This window comes from Temnothorax americanus, unplaced genomic scaffold (assembly GCF_048541705.1).
Source record: "Temnothorax americanus isolate GAGA-0224 unplaced genomic scaffold, ASM4854170v1 Scaffold5, whole genome shotgun sequence".
NCBI classification, from domain to species: domain Eukaryota; kingdom Metazoa; phylum Arthropoda; class Insecta; order Hymenoptera; family Formicidae; genus Temnothorax; species Temnothorax americanus.
The window spans coordinates 2,859,841-2,882,621 of NW_027509657.1; the positions used below are offsets into that span (position 1 = coordinate 2,859,841).

General features: G+C 37.3%; 2 protein-coding genes across 5 annotated transcripts in view; one reads left to right on the forward strand and one right to left on the reverse strand.

Moving 5' to 3' along the window:
• Positions 1–22,781, forward strand: part of LOC143904226 (uncharacterized) — a 470,020-nt gene that overhangs the window by 131,276 nt on the left and 315,963 nt on the right. Inside the window, exons 7-8 of one of the 2 annotated variants that reach the window (XM_077418675.1) lie at positions 3,775–3,858; positions 4,026–4,070. The exons of the other annotated variant lie outside the window; for it this stretch is intronic. Of the exons in view, the coding sequence (XP_077274801.1) occupies positions 3,775–3,858; positions 4,026–4,070 (129 nt within the window). The remainder of the gene's footprint in view (positions 1–3,774; positions 3,859–4,025; positions 4,071–22,781) is intronic. 2 annotated transcript variants of the gene reach the window in all.
• Vn (membrane-bound neuregulin protein vein) overlaps positions 1–22,781 on the reverse strand; it is a 320,017-nt gene that overhangs the window by 105,212 nt on the left and 192,024 nt on the right. The gene's annotated exons all lie outside the window — the stretch shown is intronic.

Sequence of the window (22,781 nt, forward strand, 5' to 3'; positions counted from 1 at the left end):
CCTATCGCCCCGAGAGCGATTGTATCGATAAGTGGAAATCGTTTTCAATGCGGTAGAAAGCGTCTAAGAGTTCCATACACATGGAGTGCGTCAAGAGTCGCGTACGTTCTCTTAGCCATAGATGTAGCAGAGATTGAAAGAAAAATCGATTTTTCACCAATGGCGTTTAAGTAGAACCATAGTTTAACTGATTCCCTTTGCCTCTTCCAGAACAAAAATAAAAAATAAAAAATGTAGTTTTGTTTAATCAATCTAAATTAATCTGGTTAATCTACTTAGACAGTTGTTTCTTTCATCAAAACACGAGCTATTACATCATATGAGTTATTGAGAATTTTATTTTTCGAAATTAAAAATATTTTTCACAAATTAACTTTTAGATGTAAAAACATATAACGAATTCTTCATTTGATTCCAAGTGAGTTTTGCTTTAACAAAACATTGCAATTCGTGAGTTAATTGCAAACATATTGAAAACCGAATGCTGCAACGTTGGTGAGAATTGCGACGACAAATCAGGAACACACGTGATTTTTAATAGATTCTGTATACATGTCGATGAAACATAGTTAACGAGAACGTTCAGATTTTGCGTGCACTCGGTGTAATTTAATGAATTTGTCTCGCAACAATTTTCTTTCATTTCATGAACGGCTTGAAATAATGACCGACCACTCGTCTACCTTTATCACTTGTTCTGCTAGTTGATGATGTTGAGCATTAATGCATTCGCATTCTGACTTGGGCATTTGTCGCGTTTGCTGTGTTATTTATAATTAATTTGCCAAATTGAATTTGCACGGTTGTTGGATAATTGCTATTTATATTTAAATATTCTTGATTTCAATTGACATTTAATTATAAAGTTTCAAAAAGATGAACATGGAACTTAAAAATTAATGAAATAAATGCAAATCGTTTTATAATATCGCGCAATTTATATTCATTTATATTACATTATAAAAATGAAATTTAATTCCGTTACCGGGCCTAAAATTTCTTTTAAAATTTTATTTCATTATTACAATTTATTAAAAATTTATCCCTATTAAAATTTTAAAAATTAAAGTAATACGACCAAGTCTGTTTCGAATGCGTAAAGTATCATATCCATAAAGCTATTTTTTAATTGGGAAGAAATTTAAATTTATGAAAGTACATTATTTTTATAAAATTTTTGTTTCTCGTATACGAATTTTTTTTATGTTAAATTTTTGCTTCATAACTACATTATTTGTAGATCCCGAAAGCTTTTCGTATCGAGTCGCTAGTCGCTGACTCACTCTGTCATTTGAGATATCATCGTCGTCTCGATTACGGATCAGTTACGTTAGTGAAATACGAATAACTACGGCTAGACAACATGACGCTTCTTAACAGCCTCCGACGCGACGCCGGGCACGATTTCTAATTTTAGTTGCGACAGAATCCAGGGCCGTGTCTCTTCCCTTGCGCAAAGGTGCACTCTCCTCTCCTGTCGTAATCTATCTTTCTTTCGTAATGGATCTGATCAATGTTTAAAAATCTGTACACTCTAACCATTCGAAAAGTCTTAAAACAAGGCACAAAAGTGCATTAAAGGGAATAGGAAAGAATATCCGTCGTAATCTATATTTTATTCTCGCTAAGTGCAGCAGTGAATCGCTAAATCTAATTTTCATCTCTTTTGAGCAGACTATAGCAGAGTTTAGGATATATAATAATATAATCATTTCTATTAAAACAACTTATGATATAATATATTATTAGTTTTTATAAATAATATTAATATATTTTAATATAGAAATATAACAAAGATTTTGTGATCTATATTTTTATCGACACGCTTGATAATCACTGTGGACATATATTTTTGGCACTCAGACGAAATCGAGAGGCACCAGAAAACACATTTCTCTTTTGTCTGTCAAGCAAGAAATCTGATCCGCGTGAGTCAACTTATGTATGTATTAATAGCTCTTAAATTTCATATTGAGTATCGAGCTGAGAAAAATTGCGGCTTAAAAAGAGAACGGATTATCTTGAGAAATAGATTTTTAAAGCGTGATAAATAGGAATTATAGGATTTTTTGGTACGTTTTTGTATTCTGGAAAAAAATGCTGTACAATATTCTTGTATGACATATTGATTAACAAGACAGCGACACGCGTCTACTTGAAATTAACTTTCTCAAACTCGATAGACATGTCAGCGATACTAAATTTAATGTCCATATCTGGAGAGTAAAGTTTATCTTCGTTTTGACTGGAAAAATAGTTATGGAAATTACTCTGTAATTACTTTTTTAAATTTTTTGTTGCGAGAGTTGTGAAATTGTATGATTTTAATTAGTTAATGAAAAAAAATAAGATTATATATTGTACATCGCCACAATCTTTGCAACGATTTAATCTGATTTTTTAAAATTTCTTAAAATTATAAGACTTGATTATAATCAAAATTATACAATTTTATTCTTTTCTTGAATTAAAATTTAAAAGCAATAATAATAAATTAATTAACAATTAAGCTACAAATAGTTTTCAATCCAAGGCGAAGATAAATCTTTTCAAATAATAGATTTAACAAAGTGATTTAATAAAGTGATTCACATTAATTGTTCAATTCGTCATTAAAGAAAAGGACTAAATAATTCGCGCGTGACAGCTAAAATTTACAGTAACATATATTATTTACTATACATTTATATACATATCTCAACTGAACGGAAACGAATTCCTTCGTTAATTAAAATTCTATTTAAACGCTCTTTCGGCCGAATGTAATTAATCGTTATTTTAGGCGACGCTAACGAGTCCACAAAACGAAGCGCAAAATATGCAACAGCTCGTGTATCGAAATCAATTTAAAATACAAGAAACGGAATATTCGGCGTATAGCTATTTCGTATATTATGTTATACATACATGTACTCGTGTTTTGTAGTTTGAAATATTTTGTACAAAGCGAGTCTAACCGACGCGTGACGTAACGGCCTTGATGACGCTTGTTTTGATAGCAGCGCGCTACGGCGTACACAAGGCCGCCGTGCGCCGCGCCCCGCGTTATCATTCGCAAAGCGACTAGGCACCGGCGCGGATCGCTCCGCGTGTCTTCGCATTATCTTTTGGAGCGGGCTGCGATGCGTATCGAGAAATGTGATTATTCCTTACGAAGGCTGTTCGCGGTTACGAACCGGTACGATTAACGATTCTTGTGTTAGGACAAATAACTATCTATCGTGATTTTTAAGAGGATTTATTTTATAACGATGGCGAATTGGTATTCTCGAAGCTCGTTTCTTTACCATATGGGATCTCGTATTTACGCATTATTATTCGCGAAGTATGACTCGAGCGGGCAAGTAACGACACGAACTGCTCCGTATTTTCTACGCATTTTCTTTCGAAAATATGTACGTCGCGAGTAAGAAAGAGATCGATTTCGATCAGTGTCGCATTTAAGTTTTAGTAGAGATATTTACAGTCGTAAGTAATTCTGTATTTTTATATTTGTCGGCCGCGACAAATATAAATCCAGCGTTTTAATATCGGTGATGTTAAAATTTTCTGTATGTCAAGATTTATTCGTTCCGAGATGCTACGCGTTTCAAGATTCCGTAACACAATTTCGGAGATCGTAATTTCGTACCTTTCTATAATTTATCCGTCATAATATACATAACGATATTGTGCGTGTCGATAGTTCCGCGTAAAATGTCGCACGAATAATTGTATTTCGATAATTGGTGCGCGCGTGTGAATGTAATTATCCGTGTAATTAACCGTTTTCAGGAGTGCGTTGTGTGAGTGTAACAAAGGAATCTGAGAGGAGGAGGAGGCCTAGGAGGCATCGGGCAACGGCGGAGCAACCACAGAGTGAGTATAAAAATCTATTATTCACACACACACACATACACACACATATATAAATAATTTCTTATTCACGGGATTGACTTTTTATCGCTTTTGCGTGAAACAATTCTCTGAAATAATTGATGACTCGAGGCGTTTTGCTATAATTTATATAAATTTTTATGTTACAGTTCAACGTAGTTCGTTTTGCAACTCCGCTGCTGCGCATCGAATCGGTGAGTGACTAATTACCTTTTATTCTAATTTGGAATAATAGATCTGTGAAAATTGGATTCGATGCGATATGCGAAAAATATATGTTATAGATATATGTATGTTAATGACGTAAGAATAATAGATATATCTTTTTGTAGATCTATTATTTTAAGATGAACAGGTTAGAACAAATTTCGACTAATATTTAATCCTTGAATATATGAAATCTCGCAGTTATTTATTGTGCATACACATGCCAGAAACTAAAATAAAAATCGTGATATCAATGCATTTGTTGACATTTTAGTGCATTCGATGTTTTTCTTTACGGTGGTACTAATTATATGAAACCCAATTGCCTGAAATGTATAGAACAAATTTGCAAACATTTGTTAATTTAATACATAAGCAAGATTTTTAAGAAAGATTGAATTGAATATTAATAATATTATTAATTAACATATAGTAAATAACATCAATTATATTATATATATATATATATATATATATATATATATATATATATATATGTACTTGATATATATTATATTTAATTATATTTTCGAGTTTATTTTGCTTAGATAAAGTAAGGAAAAAGAAAAAAGAGAAAAAAGGAATATGAAATTATATGGATAAAATACTGATATTTTAGCTGGAATATAACGATTTTATTCAAGTTTCTTCGTGGTGTTTATACCTCATGGATGACGAAGCATAGAATAAAATATTTCTGTTTATTATATGTATTTTATGTCAAATAAAATAAAATAAATATTTATAAAACATGGTAGGAAAAATAGAGAGAAAAAAAGAGAAAGAAAGAAGTTAAATGTATTCTTTTATTTTCTCTTTTTTCCTCTTTCCAAATATTTGTTTAAAGTATAATTTGAAGTATTTTATTTGCAGCTTCTTTCTCTCTCTCTCTCTCTCTCTCTCTATATATATATATATATATATATATATATATATGTGTGTGTGTGTGTGTGTGTGTGTATATATATATATATATATATATATATATATATATATATATAAGTGTATTTTTCAAGGATTAAGTATTAAAGTTGATACAAAAAAAGAAATATAGTCACAGATTTATCAACATGTATATGTTGCATAAATAAAAGGAGAGGAAATATTTCGAAATCACGTTTTAAATTGCAATTAATGAATTAAATCGAAAACATACTAATAATCATTAATTTTATTTTTATTATTAAAATATGCTAGTTTTATCCTAAACTTTCGTAGCCATGGTTATTCTATTGATACCTTGATAATTTGATTCATAAACTTGATTATATAAATATGGAATTTGGAACAAAGTAACGTGAAACTCAATAATTTATTTTTTCGCGTAATTAATTACATAGTATTCTCCGCTACATTCGTATAATACTTTGATGATCTCGGATTGTACGAGAACAATCGTTTCGCTTTTCAACAATTGATCGCTAATAAAAACGTAACTATTAAATGGTCCGCGTATCTTAGAATGTACAACTTCGTTCTGATGAGTATCTTACATAATGCATTTTTGAGACATTTTACATTTAGACATTTTCGAGACAGATTTATATAACATAGAAGATTAGAAATATAATCCTTAGAGTTACGACGGAGGTCGACAAAAAGGAAAAAAAGAAATTTCATCGGAGACACGTGCATTATTTCAGTATTACAGAATCGATTCCGCGATGCGAAATTCGTATCTGCGTGATGTAACGCGTTGCGTAAGTTTTGACATGTTTCGCGAGCTAACACAGAACTAAACTGATAGATCGCGGAGAATAGGGGGGAAAACATCCCCGCCGTACTCCGGAGGGATATTCCTGAGAAATGGTCGGAATCCTATCCCGATGGGAGGTAACTCTTGTCGCGATACCTCGTTAACCACACGGATTTTCCTATTGGAATCTCAGCGATATCCGCGCTGCTCTCCGGACAACGCAAAAGTCAAGCAAGTTTTGTTGTCTGTATATACGAGGCGATAAAACGTTCTGATTACTGTCGAAATTAGCTTATGCTAACTTTTAAACTAGGGACCTCTTAAATGCTTTTTACTTCAAATTTCTCCTGATTTTTCTGTGAATTTTATAATATAGGTAATATTTCTTTTGATACTTACAAGCTCTTCTATCTCTATAAAATAATAAAGAATAGCGCGGTCTATCAGTTTAGTTCTGTTAACTCGATCATTATTTAATGGAAAGCTGAAAAATGAGATCTTTAATTACGAGACCGTATAACACGTCACTTTGAGATAAAATAATAAAAGTCCTAATGGATGAAATTGCTTCGTGCAAGCACTTACAAGAGAAACGATCTAACAATAAGTGTTACGCGAAAATGTATTACGGTCAATAAGACAAAAGTATCTGACTCGCGCCGTTGCATCGAGTAGTCTAGCCTAGCCGGCCCTCTTCGTCGGCGATAAATCAATCGTCACGATGTTGTCACGATGTTCACACGATCGACAGAAATTCCAGCTGAAATTCCGCAGCACTTTTCGGATTCGAGTCACCCGGAGTCGAGACACTCTCTTTCGTATTTCCGTACTTCCCTTTCGCTGTGTTTATGAAAGGCCCCGATCAACGGCAAAGCGGGAAAAGAGCTTTGATTTATGGTAGGGTTTTTGCCCCCGCGACCTTAAAGGGCGATTTTCCGTTCCGACGAACCGAGGCGAAGCGAGGCGGCGCCGAAATAATTTCAGCTTGCCGAGAACCTCCGATGAAGCACAGGTAGTCAAAAGCCTCGCCGTGCGGTGTTTCCCTGGCGAGCTTGACGTTCGGGTTATAAATACCGTGACCCATCAATGGCGCGACTATCGCCATTCAGAGCACCGGAGATACTGATGAGAATAGGAAGACAAGTGTATGGAGGGAGAAGACTACCAAGTGAGAACAGAGAAGAGTAGAGAGATAGAACGGAGCGAGAGTATATATGGAAATTGGAAATGTACCCCGGTTAAATTCAGTGTCTAATAAACTACCGAGAGATATTTCAGGAAAATTTAGTATACTTTAAGAAGAGATCGATTTGTAATCAAAGTTTAATTTTTTCTTGTCGAAAATATAAATCGGAAAAAAATAATGATCATTTCATATGCGATAAATAATATAACCTTTTCATATTTCACGATATCGGATACGTCAGTAATCAAAATGTCGAAATATCTGCAGATGATTAAAACATTTCAAATTTAACATCGTTCAGATATTGACAGCATTTGAATAATATAGCTGGATATATATACGTGTAAATATTTTTTACATATGGATAGGAATAATTATATCATTTAAAACGTTAAAACCACTCGATGTCAATACGGCGAAAATTATTTGCAAAATAATGATGTTCTCCTGAAAATTATCGGCATTACTTGCGGAGGATTTCTATTATTACAAGAGTTGTGGAGTTTACGAAAAAGAAAGTTACGTACTTCCATGCTAGTCGTGCGATTTTCAGCTATCTTTGTTAGCAATCGTAGAATTACACAATATCCTTCGAGACGCCACATGCAACTTATCTTGCGCATCGCGCTCAAAATGCCACGCCGAGAAAACCGTCGCGGGGTCTCGGAGTTAGTCTTTACAGTCAGGTGAATATTCTATAACGACGGAGCGAAATAAAAGCGAGCCGCTTTGAGGAGTTAGTTCACTCGCGCTAATCACTCGCGCGCGTCGCAAAACTTTCTTTCGCTTCCGCATTTGCTTTTTCTTTCGTTTCATCTACGTCGCCGCTCGTGGACACCGCGATCCCAATACACACCGAACCCGTTTCGTCTTATTCCGTTCTTTCCCTTTTACCGCGACGCAATAAAGCTATCTTAACGCTAATTGATTAGTCTCGGGGCGCGGGGAAAAGGACGAGGGGAAATGAAAAGGTCGCGTGGAAATCGTCGCGAGAGAGGAAAGATCGCGATATATCGCCATGCCATCTAATTCATATTTTAATTCTCTCTCTCCATTATACCGCGGCGCAGATACCTTAATTTTGTCAACGATTTCTTCCATTATATTCGGAAAGCTCCCCTTTGATCCTTTGAAGATGTCCCTGCTCGATAACACTACTATAGATACTCGCCCGGAACTTATACTCTCATCGGGCAAGAAGACCCGCAATATTGCGTTATTACATCTACACCATTTACCGCTCGCCCCAACTGGCTCTCAGCTAAACGGCAGAAAACGTCTTTATCTCGCAAGAACGCTCTTCGATTCGAAATCGTTTTTGGTTTCTCAATTGATTTAACTCGAAAACGTGCTCGCCATTCTTTTTTAAAACGGACGAGTAACATTTATTTTAAAAATCTCTGTAATTATAACTAAATTCTCTATATAGATAAAAGTAATTAAATATTTATACCTATAATGTTGTAATCTAATTAGTCTTTTTTGCGGATAATTAGTGCGATGATATCCTTTAATCTCACCATCCTCTCGTGAAATATCGCGGGGTCGCACAGCCGTTAAATGGCAGCGGCGCGATGTCCGACCTATCGGAACAAGAATCCGATGCACTTCGAGTCCAAGGGGTGCCGTTAGGGTTCGGCACAAAAAAAAAAAAACGGCAGAGAATTCGGTATGGTTCTTAGCGAGGATGAAGTGCTCAACGGTGAAGTCCTCTGGGGAGCTTTCAAGTGCTCCCATCCTACGTTCGCCTCCACCTCCTTCACCCTTTATCGCCATCCTTTCTCTCCCATAGTCGCTCGACCTCGAACCTTAACCGTCGAGGTAATTCTAAGAAGGTACACCGCTCCCTCCGCGTTCGTGAAAGTCTTAACTCGCACGACCGTGATATATATATCGTGACTACGCTCTGATTCGTCAAGAACTTATACCTTCTATATAAGTACCCCGTATTGCACTGCGGAACAGCCTCCTCGCGACTGGTCCTCTTATCCCCATCGGACGTTCATCTTTGCTCAGAATTTCCGCTTTCACTACGCCTTCTGCCTTTGGGGGACTCGTATCCCCACTTCCGCTATCTACGTCCGCCTCGAGGAAAAATTTCTGCAGGGTACGCGTCCCGCAGTGGCGGATAAGTTGCAATCCTGTCGTTTTTCATTGAGAAATTATGACTCGTCCTTTGACTCTCGTTCATAAGTATTTTACCGTCGTTAATTTTTCGAAGCTTAATTCTTTGAAATGTGTAACTACTGTTTCTCAAGTCTTTTTTTACGTTATACCAAAGGAAACTTTTGTAGTACTAATCTAGATACATAGTGTTTTATTTATAGATGATATGATCATTTGAAGAAATAAGTATATAATTATTTTGAAGGATATTATATATTCCTATATACGCTTTAGCTATTGGTTGAACGTCGCCGCGGCGTCGGTATCTTTGTATAAACGAAGACTTTCCCGAAGATTATATAGCAAGTAGAATATTAAACCTCGATTAAATCCTTAGTAGACGGCACGTCAGTTTGCATAAAACGCGGGCGCGTTGCGGGCCGCCACGCTGCGGTCCAATTTTCCTAAAAGGCGCGCCTTGCGCCCAACATTTTACTGGCATAGCGGCGATATCGCGTTACAAAGCAGAATCCTCTTTCCTCTTTCTCTCTCTCTCTCTCTCTCTCTCTCTCTCTCTCTCGACGTAGCTTCGGAGTTGTGGACTGTTGAGCGGCCCTCTCGAACGTTTTCAAAATCAAAGGCGTGACGTGCTCTTTGACAGTATTCCTGTCAAAGAGCCCACTCGAAGTTCCCTTCGCTTCAGGGTGTTGCAAAGGGCGTCTTCCCCCGAAGCGTCAGCTCCTCGAAACGCGGTCGATGAAAGGGAGTAACTTTACCGTTTCGGATAAAATTATTGGAATATTTTTGCAAAGATTTTGCCGGAAGATACCGGCGGTGCAGGCATGAAAGAAACAGGTGGAACACAGATGCGTTGCGCGCGATGCTTCTACCTTCCTTCTTCCAATACCTTTGACCGAATACTTCGTACGCAATTGATTGTTATTTGCAATCGTTTTGGGGATACACGAAATATATCGCTAATATCACCAAATATATAATTCTCCTATGCGAAAAATAAAATTGAATAAAGTTCCGAAAAGAACTTTATTCGGAGTTATCTTTTAGTTTCGACTATTTTTTTCTATATTTTTTGCAGGAAATTTTTAAGGGCCTTTAATTTTTTAATGAACACAGCTGTATACCTAAGCTATTATTTACTTAATTATTTATTGTTAAGTTAATTATTAGATTATTTATACTGATTTTGTTTATTGTTTTAATATTTTATCAATTTTCGTTCTTTTTTCCTTGCGTTTTATCTTTCTATCTACTGCTCGTATCTAGTGTTGGTTTAATACACAAACGCAACGGATTCGTGGTATGTAAAATGTGTATTAATTCGCAATGCAATTTCTGCAATGGTATTTGCTGGCAAGTCTCACGAGAGTCACGAGGAAGAAGCGCCGGCATAAGAGAGAATCGATGTAACCCTCGAGAAATATTCCCCGTGATCGGTGAAATATTTCTGGAGAATCCGTAGGGCAGAGTAGGTACTTTTCCAAACGGGACCGATTTAAATCTAAGCAGAGTTTTGGCAAGCGTGCCGAATCGCGATGGCGGGAGGATACAAGGGAGGAGGATACAAGAACGTGGTTTCTTCACAAGCTTTTGTCGAGGATGAGCTTCTTCTTCTTCTTCTTCTTCTTCTTCTTCTTCTCCTCCTACTTCTTCTCTTCTTGCTTCCCTCTTTCACCTATCATTTCGGCTCTACCTTGCTCTGTTTCCCGGTCCCTGTATATCTCTCTGTCTGACTCATCGAGCGCGGTGAGTCATCCAAGGCAGGCGAGTTAGTGGACCTTGCCGCGAATCTAAATAAATACGGATGCATGAGCGAGGAGGGACGAGAAGAGGGTGGGTTGGGCAGCGCCTAGCGAGACATCGCTTAGAAATGCGTGAGTAAGAACCTCACGCCGCGGTAAATTTATATCGCCGTTCCGGTGCCGTCACCTCCTAGACGTCTCCTCCGCTTCTTCGTAGCCGTCGATTCGCTTCTAGGAGTCGCACGCGCAAGCTAGATCGATCGATCACGTCGACGTCCGCGCGAAGCTTTTTTTTTCTTTATCGTGATCCGCCTTTCGAGAACCACCGACAATGTTTTCCTTTTAGTAGAGTAGAAGTTTCGAAGAAATCCTGTTCTCTTTAAAAATCATGGCTTTGCAATATCTTATTGGACAACGGCGACATTGATGGAAAACTCTGACAATCTTTCGTCTTTAACGAGCTAACGAATTAAAAAGTACCTAACTAGATTCGTCTTACGCTGTCATATTTTCGTTATTAATGACGTGTTTTAGATACGGCAATAATACGGGAACGGGAATTAGTTCTTTGAACAAGAAAGATTTTATCAATATAGTAATTGAAGTTATATTAACTTTATACTAAATTTCTCTACTTATACATAAAGATAAACATATAACTTTTCATATCAGCTTTACCTCTTATTTACATATTATACAAGAAGGGTTAACTTATAAATATTTGAAGGTGTAATTACCTCTTTGTAATCTTGTGCACAGTTAATGAATGAAAGTTTGATCATTTGTCGTTTGTTAGAATTTCTTAAAAAAAGATAAACTTCATATTAAAGCTGCAGGATCATTTAAAATTAACTAAAATTTAGTTATTTAATATCAAATTGATATTTTTAATGTATTCGATATTTAAATATACATGAAAATTGTCCTTTAGGAACAAATCGCCATAAAATTTTGTCAGATAGTTCCATGAAAAATTTATTTGATACCGATGGGACATTCTATACAGTTTCCATTAAATAGCGCGTTCGTTCGAGGGGAATTGCAGACTTTACGTTGTAATTTACACATCGTATACCGCGGTGTGTGCGTCGCCCCTTTATTTGAGCCCGCATCGTGACGGTTACTGACGGTACGGCCAACATTGCGCCATAAAGTTGCGTTGGCTGTAACGAAAGCTCGGCGAGGCAGAAGGGAAGTTTCGCGAGCGAGACCGAAGCCACACAAAACTGAAGGAAAAAGGGTGTCCCGATGGGACACCACATTACGCTAGGGGCAATTAGAGAGGAGCGATTAATTAAAAATATCCGTTTCTGGCGCGTGCGACCAACGACAGTCGCGATCATAATAGAAATTTCTATCTGGCGCGAGGCACGGCGAGATGGCGGCTAATATTCGTGATGAATCTCTCGCCGGCGGAGTCGACGGAGAGAAAGAGGGCGGCACATCAGCGAACGAAAAGATAGCTGTAGGGGAGATCAGTGTGGCTTTGTTCGCAAATTAATAATTAATTAAAACTGATGGGGCCGACCGAGTCTAACCAGAAGCCCACCGCTCGCGCGTTTCCCAGCAACGTATAAATGTGATTATTCTTTTCTCGAATAAAGGTGCGCGGACGTGGATGTAACAGTATCGCGTAAATTCGCATCTACCTCGCATATGAAAACTTTCCAATTTGGCAGATTTTTCGTTAAATTATTCACGGCTATATTATTTTAAGCAAATCGTCGCGACATTTTTTATCAATGTGATGTGAGACATTGAATTGATAGCAAAGTAATTCTTATATAATGAAAATACTTATAGCGAACATATACAGATAGATCTTAGGTTTTAAAAAGAAATTATTAGAAATATTTTTAATTAGAGTTAAGTGATTCAGTATAATTAATATTTTTTATTCTCTTTTTTGTTTTTTCTTTCAGCAACTTGTCTGAATTAATATCAATTATTATTGAATAATAAAGTTCATATCTGCTATTTTTATTTGCGTCTGCTACATAATATTATAGCCGTAATTCCAATATGTAGAATAGAAATTATTCAGCATTCGCATATTAAATTGACTATCTAACAGAAATGTCATGTAATAAATATCAAATCTAAAAACCAATAGTTAAAATATATAAATTCAAATATTAGAAATTGAAATATTAAAAAGTACACCAATTGGTTCGTATTTCTATATTGCCCTTTTACTTTCCTTAAATTTTACAAAAATAAAATGCTCGATCGACATATAAATTCCTCATAATACGGGATGTCTATTTCTCACGATCGGATTGGAAGAAATCGCGCGGTCGAGAGCTTAATCACTAAGATAAAAGAGTCTTCCTGGCAAATATCCGATATCGATATTTCTTACGCTAGTTATATATGTCTCCTTCTTAAGCTTATAAATATCTTATTCCCCTATCCGAGGGTACCGCAGTACGTTAGACTGACTGGTCGCTGCCTCTTGACCCCTTGATGCGGATCGTCCGTGGAAAATCGCTAGTCGATCTCTTGACTCCTCGATCCATCTCTGCGGCACTCTCATCTCATCTTCGTCGCGTTCGCGGTTTGGGGCTCGTTTTCCCGTATGCGATGGGAGGCTTTCGTCGGGGTAAACTCGACCGATACGGCGGTCGGCGCGACTTTGGATCACGTCCAAGAAGCGTTGCAATTTCGAGGCGATGGAAGAGAGGGGCAAAAATCGGACCGGTTTTTCTCTCAGAATCCTCTCAATCGCGGTCTCTAGCTCACCCTTGACTCTTTCTTACTAGCCCCTCACGATGGCCAGGAGTTGCGACTTAATCGCGTTTGGCCGATTTCCAGGACACGAGCGGAAGTTACCCGGGAGTTTGCCATCCAGTCACTGGCCATTATCTTAAAACTACGTTTGTCTCATTCCCCGGCGGATGAGACTCTGGTACGTGTACACGACGCTCGTTTCGTCGTTAAGGTCGATCTTTATTTTTCGTCGCGCGGATCTCTCTGTCCCTCCGACGCTCTTCTTTTTGTAAGGGACGCACAGAAACTGTTTATTACTTAGGTCTGGTTGAATCCTGGTGTGTTTGCGGTGCAAGAATGAGATTTCTAAAAGTTCACCAAGGTGAAATTTATTTTGAGTTTATTTAAAACTTATTTTTATTTTATCCTTGAATTCTTATCCAATATGTAAACTGAGAATATTATTGTTAATATTATTAATTGACTGAACATGCAGCGCGGATGTCTTCGATGTAATTGAAATCTTTATTCGCGTAAGAAGTTCGCGCGAGGAAGCTCAGTGTGCTCGTTACAGAATTTCGGGAGTATTATAAATGTTGCAAGTAACTTGCAACACACACACACACACACGCACACACACACACACACACACACACACACACACACACACACACACACACACACACACACACACACACACGCACACGCACACGCACAGACACACGCGCAGGAACTAGTCGCGAGCTGACGATCGATTAACAATGCAGTGAGTTTCTGAAAGTAATCGAGCACAGAGAGTGGGACGGACGAGTAGGGTGCTTTCCAAGCTTCGGATTTATTCGCGCATATAATCAAAAGTATCCTGCAGGAGAGAAGAGAATTCCGTTTCCATTCTCACGTTAATACTTAACAACGGAGATATAGAATTTCCTTGTTTCCGGAGTCATTACGAATTTCCCTGAGCCCTCGCGCATTCGAAATGTTAAATTAATAAGCATTGTTCTAAAGAGGGATCTTGCGGCCGCCGATTGTTAAAGTATCATTAAAAAAAAAAAAAAAGAACACTTCGCTCGAAAGTTATTCACGCTCATTGCTAAACTCGACTTGGCCCGTTCAAATTATCACGATGGGATTCAGATATATCATACCTGCGAATTTTGCAAAGTTCCATACTAACAGACGCGTAAAGTCTCAATTCGAATTACAAATAATATTGTAAAATATATTACGAAAAAATATTCAGCCTATTTTTCACGGAAAAGTTTCTTTTATGCAAGCATGGGAGTTTAATATTGCTATTATATACTTCCTTTATTCTTTCTCTTATTGCTATTTATTTCTCATTTTAAATATAAAAATTCACGAAGTACCTGTAGGTACTGTTTTTCATTGTTAGAACTTGCATTGAGATAAGTAATACAATACAGGTTACAATACATGTTAGTAGAATACGGAAGATAATTTCGCCAACGCGAATTTTGGAGAGAAAGAGAGAATGTGGAAGGGGGAGGGAAGAGAGACACCGAAACTCGAAGCGTAATACGAGAACGAGTGGTACTTGTATACACATACGCTTGTTCGTGCCTCTCTGCAAAACGGCAGCACGCGTGTATTTTCGCAGCACTTACATGTATACAGGACGCGGCGCGTCGGAGTAACTTTTTCACGTCGAACGTTGCCCCTGTTGCCATTTTACATTGCGCCGCGTGGTCACCGAGATTGGCACAACGCTGCCTTTATTTCCTTTGTCCAATTACACGCTGCCCGTTTTAGGTAATTACACCACACTGCCCCCGGGTTTTCGGAGTGCCGGCACGATAATCCACGTAGCCAGATGATAATTCGTCACGTGCAGCGGCTGCAACGATAGTGTCGGGGTTTTCGCGGAAATATCTTCCATTCATTTTACAGTTGTATTTTATACGACGCGAATTTGTCGTTGTCGGATGCACGTTGATACGTGGTCCTACGCATAGTCGCATAGTGTACATTTTTCGTGTGAGATGATGAAAAAGGAATACAATATTTGCGACCTGCTAATTTTTTCGGAATCAGGATATTATATAATCGGTTTAGTTGTATGAGAATGTAGATATACTCAATTTTATACGTAATGAATTTTAATATGTAATTATAAGTGATGTGCTATTGATTTTTACATCACCAGCGGAGTATATCCCTGTTGAATCAAACACACAGACGGGGATAACAAATATATAAATTTTCCTAATAAGCTATTCCATAAATACGTATTCAATTGTCATCATATTATAATAAAATAATTCATAATGTTATATATATTATAAAGCAAATGTATATTCTAAATATATAAGGATGGAGTTTATGAGAATATTATTCACTCTTTTACTCATGAAATATGTAATAATAATCGATGTGTGTAAAATCAAATTGTTAATTATATAAAGATACAAGGTTTAAGTATGTGCCTGTGTGTGATAGCAATATTTCTTCAAGTAAGAGTTTCTTAGAAACACCGCAAGAATAATTACCTATTTGTATATAATGAATAATTAGAAAAGATATATGTGTGGTAACTGTGAATCATTTTGCATAATGAGATCAAGAATCTAAACCGCGGTTAAAGAAAAGACGCAAGTGGGGTCGTTTAAGTAATTTGCAGCCGCGCAACCGACAATTGTGCCATTAGACTTAATTAATTTCTGCCGCTGAAGGAAATATTTGCACCTATTTTACGGGTTTACTCGGCTTCGGCAAATGTACATTTTAATACGACTGTTTGTTCCGCGTGTTAAAACAGCGGTGTTTTAGTCAGTCCCATTGCACTTTCAAGATGACGAGGTGACACGAGAAACGGCTGAAAAAAATGAAATAAAATAAAATAATGAAAAATATAGCGCGGTGTTTTAGCTGGAACGCACACGCGGCGCGCGGTCGGAAACGGACGAGAATTTCATTGCACACACGGTGCGTCTGATTCACAGAACCATAAAGCGATTTCTGCCGGCGCATTACGCCGATCGAGGCGCGAAAATACGGGAATGGCTTTTAATAGGGCGTCGAAGAGAGCTTCGCCCACACGGTTCGGCAAGCAAGGCTTTAAAAATAATCGGTGCCGTCCGCGGTATCGCGGTTGGACGATTTCGACCGTTTATTCGTCGTGTTAATGGCTTCGGTCTTTCCAGCAATTTGTATTTACCTCTTTGGCTTCTCTTTGATAGAACATATTTTTATGATCGTAAAGAATTTTTCCTGTATATAACTTTGGATAAATTTGCACAGAGAAATATTTTTCTGCAACTTGAATATTCTGAAATTTAATATGTAAGAGAAATTTGGATTTAATTTCTCGATTTAAAATATTTGAAGTAGATTCTTCAATTTCTATAGATATTTTTTTTAAGTCTACATCTTTTACTTTACGAAGAAGTCTTGTAGCTCTTTTATGTATTTTCTAGTACTAATTGTAAGACAAATTATCGCAATGTTTTTCTCTTTCGTTAAATAAAACTATACATATATATTGTTTTTACAATGAAAAATTATTTATTTCTATCACAGAATAGAAGTATTCTTATTATAATGATTGCCGCGACCATAACGAGCACCAAAAATCCAAAGACTATTGCAAAATTTATACGGTATCCGCGGCGAAGCTGCGCTTTTCGAGCAACTTGGCATTTCGCGACCGTGTTTTCCGTCGACAAAAAGAATGGCAACATTTGCATATGCGCTCAACCGCCATCTCTCTCCTCTCTCTCTTCTCTCTCTCACGTTTTTCCGATAAATTATATTTGCCAAGTCGGTGCGAGGAACTCGGCCTCGCTGAGCCCGTGCTCGCGTGAACCGAGAGCCGCGGCGAATGCAGATTTACGCAAAATAGGAGCCCGTTTTTGAGAGACTGTTGGCCAACGGAGGGAGAGAGAGAGAGAGAGAGAGAGAGAGAGAGAGAGAGAGAGAGAGAGAGAGAGAGAGAGGGAGGAAAGAGAATACTCTCACAACGAAACCGCTGCAAATGCGGCTACGTATCCGGTGGACGTCCGCGCCGGACACAGGAAAACATATAATTTAACGGATGGGGATAGAGCTCGGTGTGCTAAACGATCGTTCGACCTATTTTCACCGGCCTCTATTATTACTGGGATCTTTGTCAGAACGTCGACATTAACCGTTGAATTCGCATGCAATTAGCGTCGTAAATTTACACGCGAAGTAATCGTTCCAAAACATGGAAGGTAACACGGTTTATTAATGGTCCATACATATATCGATTATTAGATTATATTTCATATTAGTTAGACAGATCTCGAGAAGCGGTGAAAATCTACACTTGTTTCAATTATAGCTCTTCTAATAATAAATATTAAGTTATGATGCACATACATACACGTTCATAAATTGAATTAGATAATTTCAAAATTAAACATTTTCCTTAATTTAAGAATTTATATTGAGAATCTATGTATGTTGTTATCGTGAATTAAACTTCAAGTTTATACTGTTGCATTGATATACAGATCTGTATATATGTTAATGTTGTATATATGTTAATTTCAATTCATATATATGTATCAAGGCGGAAAGATGGAGTTTGTTATGAACGACTGCGTGTGCTTTTAATATACCTTTAATATGCCTGTTTATATAGAGAGAGCGAAAATAAAAGACACAAATATAAAAGTCACGCAAAAACGCAGTCTGAATATACACAGTGATATGCCGGCCAGCGAGAATGTCTCGGATGTTGTAATGAAACGTGTAATTCAACGATGTTGAATAGTCTCGCAAAGAATAAGCGTGTAGAGATATTTGTTCGAGTTTTGGCACCGATTGTTCTTTGAACCATAAAATTGTGCGTGAAATTTTCTATGGAATGGCATGACGCCATAAAACGATTCTTATTCGCTCGTATGAATGCTACTTTGCTAACTTGTTGAGTTGACGAAAAATGTTCTTCACGTCATTTTACGATGTTATATCCAACGCGCTAAAATTCTTGAAAATTTTTTATTTTCTGTCTAATATTTTCGTATATCCTGTACTGTGTTTTAACTAATTAAATTAATTGTCATCGAACTTAGCAGGATGTATATATAATGAATTATCAGTTTCATTAAGAAATGTGAAGAAATTTAATAAAATAAGAGAAATCAATGCTGAAAAGAATTTTTATTACGGGGTATTATAGAGCAATAAAATTATCCAAATTTTTGAAAGATAAAGTTTACTTGCAATCAACAAAAATTGAATATTTTATAATTAAATAGTTATATAAATTAATTATAATAATTGAATAATTGAAAAGATTTTACTATAGGTGAATAAATTAGAAAACATTTTTTGTGTGACTTCAAGCTGTAACTCCATAATCATTTTTTTGTTACATACTCTTTTATTATACAAAGAAACTTAGTTACGGATTTGTTTGAACAGCCACTTCTAGCATATCCATAAATAATTTTGAAATTCGGGGCAGTATATAGTTTCTCCGAAATTCCGTATAATTTCACCTTCACGGATTTAGAAACGGGGTGTGCAGCATCGTCGATAAATATGCGCCGCGACATAAATCAAAACCGAAGTGTACCGATGGTCCAGCGCGATTTTTCGCGTAAAAATTTCGCGAAAATTATATATCGCGCAGCCTGCGAGCCGGCGCGCAGGATTATCCGGCTTTTTCTGCAAAACGAGGTTTCGCGGAAAGTCAGCAGCTTTGTGGCAACTTCTATCCGTGCCGCGATGCAACCGCGTTGCTTGGCCAAGCACATTAATGTGGCATAGCTCGATGACGTAACACGAGAACGGCTTTAGAGGATTTTAGCTGCATTTTAGTGAGATAATTCACTTTGGTTGCATGTTATAAACTCGATATGACCTTTCAACGGATCTCTCGTAAATTAAATTTATGTAGTCGTTGTGCCATTGTCGGTGTTGAAACCGAACGCAGGTTATTTAGATAAAAGAAGTCGATATATCACAATCAATAATACACAATGAAAAGGATTTTTCTCAAAATTTGCAATGCAAATATCCACAAATAATGATATGATTTTAGAACGTCGAGCTACTTTGGCGCTTATCATACATATCACTACCAGTTAATAAGAGAGAAGTGCAGTTTTTTATATAAATATTTTACATATGTAGTATCAATATTTTTAGAAATATTGGTTTGCGACACTTAAAATTCATACGTATGAATTATTATGACGTCTGTCCAAAATTAAATGGCAATGCCAGTTTTATCGAAGTTAGGAATTGATTCTTCTACCATTTCTGAATAATCGGAATCTTGTATTATAAATTCGCGTGATACGATGTGCCAATAATGACGTATATGTCTATATTTTCCGCGAGAACGGAGGGTAGCTCACAGGGACTCGGGAGATTAGACGTTTTCCTCCGCGTTTCTGCGTTTTTCTCGTTTGCCGTGCAAACTCTTTCTGTGTGGCAGTCCTTTGGGGAATCTCGTGAATTCTAACGTGCCGTTCCGTGAGCTGCATTACACCACGACCGGCACGTCAACGTTATTCGTCATCTTCGGATTCGTCTGTCGTGGCACTATATGGTACACTATACTTGCATCGCATTCGCGAACGCAAATTGACGTTTGATAAAAGTGCATTCGTGGTGCGCTACGCGTACGTTATGATACTTTCGTATGTATATGACTTACATTTTTCTTAGTCCTCCGAATAAGGTACAAAACTGTATTTTTCTTGCAGTTGATCTTACAAAGTACGATGCATAAAAAAAAGTTACATTATAATACATATTTTGCGCGTGTTTAATGAGTTTCTAGGATTTGCGATGATTTTTGTCAATCTTTAATTCAAGATAAGTTCATTACCTAATATACATTATGTATTATGTAATATACATATACGTAGAACTGTTATTATACTTTGCAATGAAGTTATGGCAGTAGAATGTATCCGCGTTGGATCAGACAAGCCTTAATATGATTGAAACAAGTTATATCGGACATATTAAAATGTATTAAAGATGTTACGAAATGTTTTAATAACAGAATAGAGATAATAGAGTAACTCAGCTTTCTAATTGTCGCGGTGAAAATGTTATTTATAAAATTAAAATATTTCAAAAGTATATAATATAACAAAATTAATTATAACAAATATAAACTAGAAGAGATGAACAGTGACATTAATTTTAATATATTAAAATGTATGAATATTTTTTAGATCGAATTGTCACATTTTTGTACTATTTCTCGCTTCTAGGAATAGATTAGAGATATGATAAACGAGTAGCTGTGAAAACCATAGTTTTCAGCTTCGCGCAAACAGCTTTGCCCGTTACATACAGTGGCATCCAACAACAAATGGTCCCGCATCTGCGCGGTTTACGTGATTTTGAATCGACTGCGAAACGAGCGGACGGATGTACGTTTCGTCATGGCACTCTCCTACTGTCTCCCACGTAGAATTTCAATTTCCTTGTTCGGCGAATTCCGGGCCGCGTTGCACGCCACTGGCCCAATGTTTGTCAGCAAATATTGGCGCCGTGGCTTGGCCAGAACGAAGGCAGCGAGCATTTATTTTGGCCCTGGCAGCTGTCGCCTAGATCGTAAAGGCATCACGGAATAACGAGCGCGAACTGTGTTTACCGAGAGATATCGCGATGCATTTGCGAATTTTAAGGCGCGGCTTCTGTCAAAGGCGCTATTCGTGAATTCCGAGGTGTGCTATCGGATTTTTTAAATTCTTCGCAATACCGTTTCTGTGACAAGCGCGTGACTAATTGAGAAATTACGCGATAATGACGCGATGTACAATACATCTGTACGCGTTCTCTTATTGACGCGTAAAATAAAAAAAAAATTATTGATGTATATGAAATTAATTAACGGCAACTAGATACGACTCGGTATCGATCATTATTATTCATCGTGACGCGAATGATTATGTATGAATTGTTTTAGATTTCAATTCAAAGCTTTGTGCGGGATCTCGAGCAGACAGCACTACGCTCGTGTACACCACCGTTGCCATATATAAACGCGAATGAAAAGCTCTTTATTCCGACGTAATTAAAAGTTGAAGTGTCGGCCGCGTCAAATGTGCTAATGAGCATCCGAGATGAAAATGCGAAATTTATCACGTCAACATGAGATTCTCTGTAGCGAGGATCACTACACGATGACCGCATTATTTTGCAAACAGATGTCCATCGTTGCTTATACGGTTTAATGAATTTCATATTCGTGACTACAGCTTGATGAATAACAATTACCGCGACAATTACGCGCTTTGTCCGCACAAAAGTACGGACATTCTGATAATAACGTGATACAATATCTCCACCGTATACCTATACAAGATATATGGTAAATTCGTATATATTACATTGTTTTAATGGTATTTTTAAAAATTATGTCGAGGCTCTTTGTTCTAACTTGTGCGTTTATATGATGGATATATATGTATCAAAATTACGTAATTTCCCTTGGTCACATAGCTCGAGGCATTGATTTTGCGACGACGTGTGCGCGTCGTTTCCCCAATTATCCGAAGTCTCGGCTATCGGTTGGATTCGTTAACCCATTAACATTTTATTACCGGCAATCTTTCCTCGACCGGTGCTCGTTGCGATTAACCGGCGGAAGTCGGCAAGGAAACCCAGGTACCGAGTATAGCTCGATGTAAGGGGCGAGATGTAGGAGTAGGAAAGGGGCAGGCATAGCGGAGGAATAAGTTCCTCCGAGCTGCTTCCGTTTTGGGGAGGGATAGCAGGAACGTGAATGGAAGTGGAAGAGATTTGCGAGTGGAAACACGGAAAATACGAGGACGTACTTCCACGACGTGCAGATCGCCGGGAGGTGGGCAGTCGTGGCGAGTGATTTATTCACTTAACCATATATAGAGGTGAGATCGTATATCGGCAGCATCGATTTTTCGCGGCGCGGATTGCGAGCGATTTGTCTTCCCCGAAGGTACCCCCCTTCTTCCTTCCCGATTATCGCTGGAATCGACGATAATAATTGCCGCAGCATGACGACGCAGTGTAGCTGCAACAATATCCTCATTTCTCCATTTTGTAAAAGCAAAATCCGCTTATAAATATTTTTTTGGAGAATTTAATGCACAGTTGTTCTTTTTATTGTTGTATGCGTGTTGTAAATTCCCAGATGTTCCGCGTATGTTTTCGTAGAAGTTACAGCGAAGGATACTTTGCGTTAATGGCCTTTACAAATTTACGATTCATGTACATATATATAGTCGTCATATACATATATATA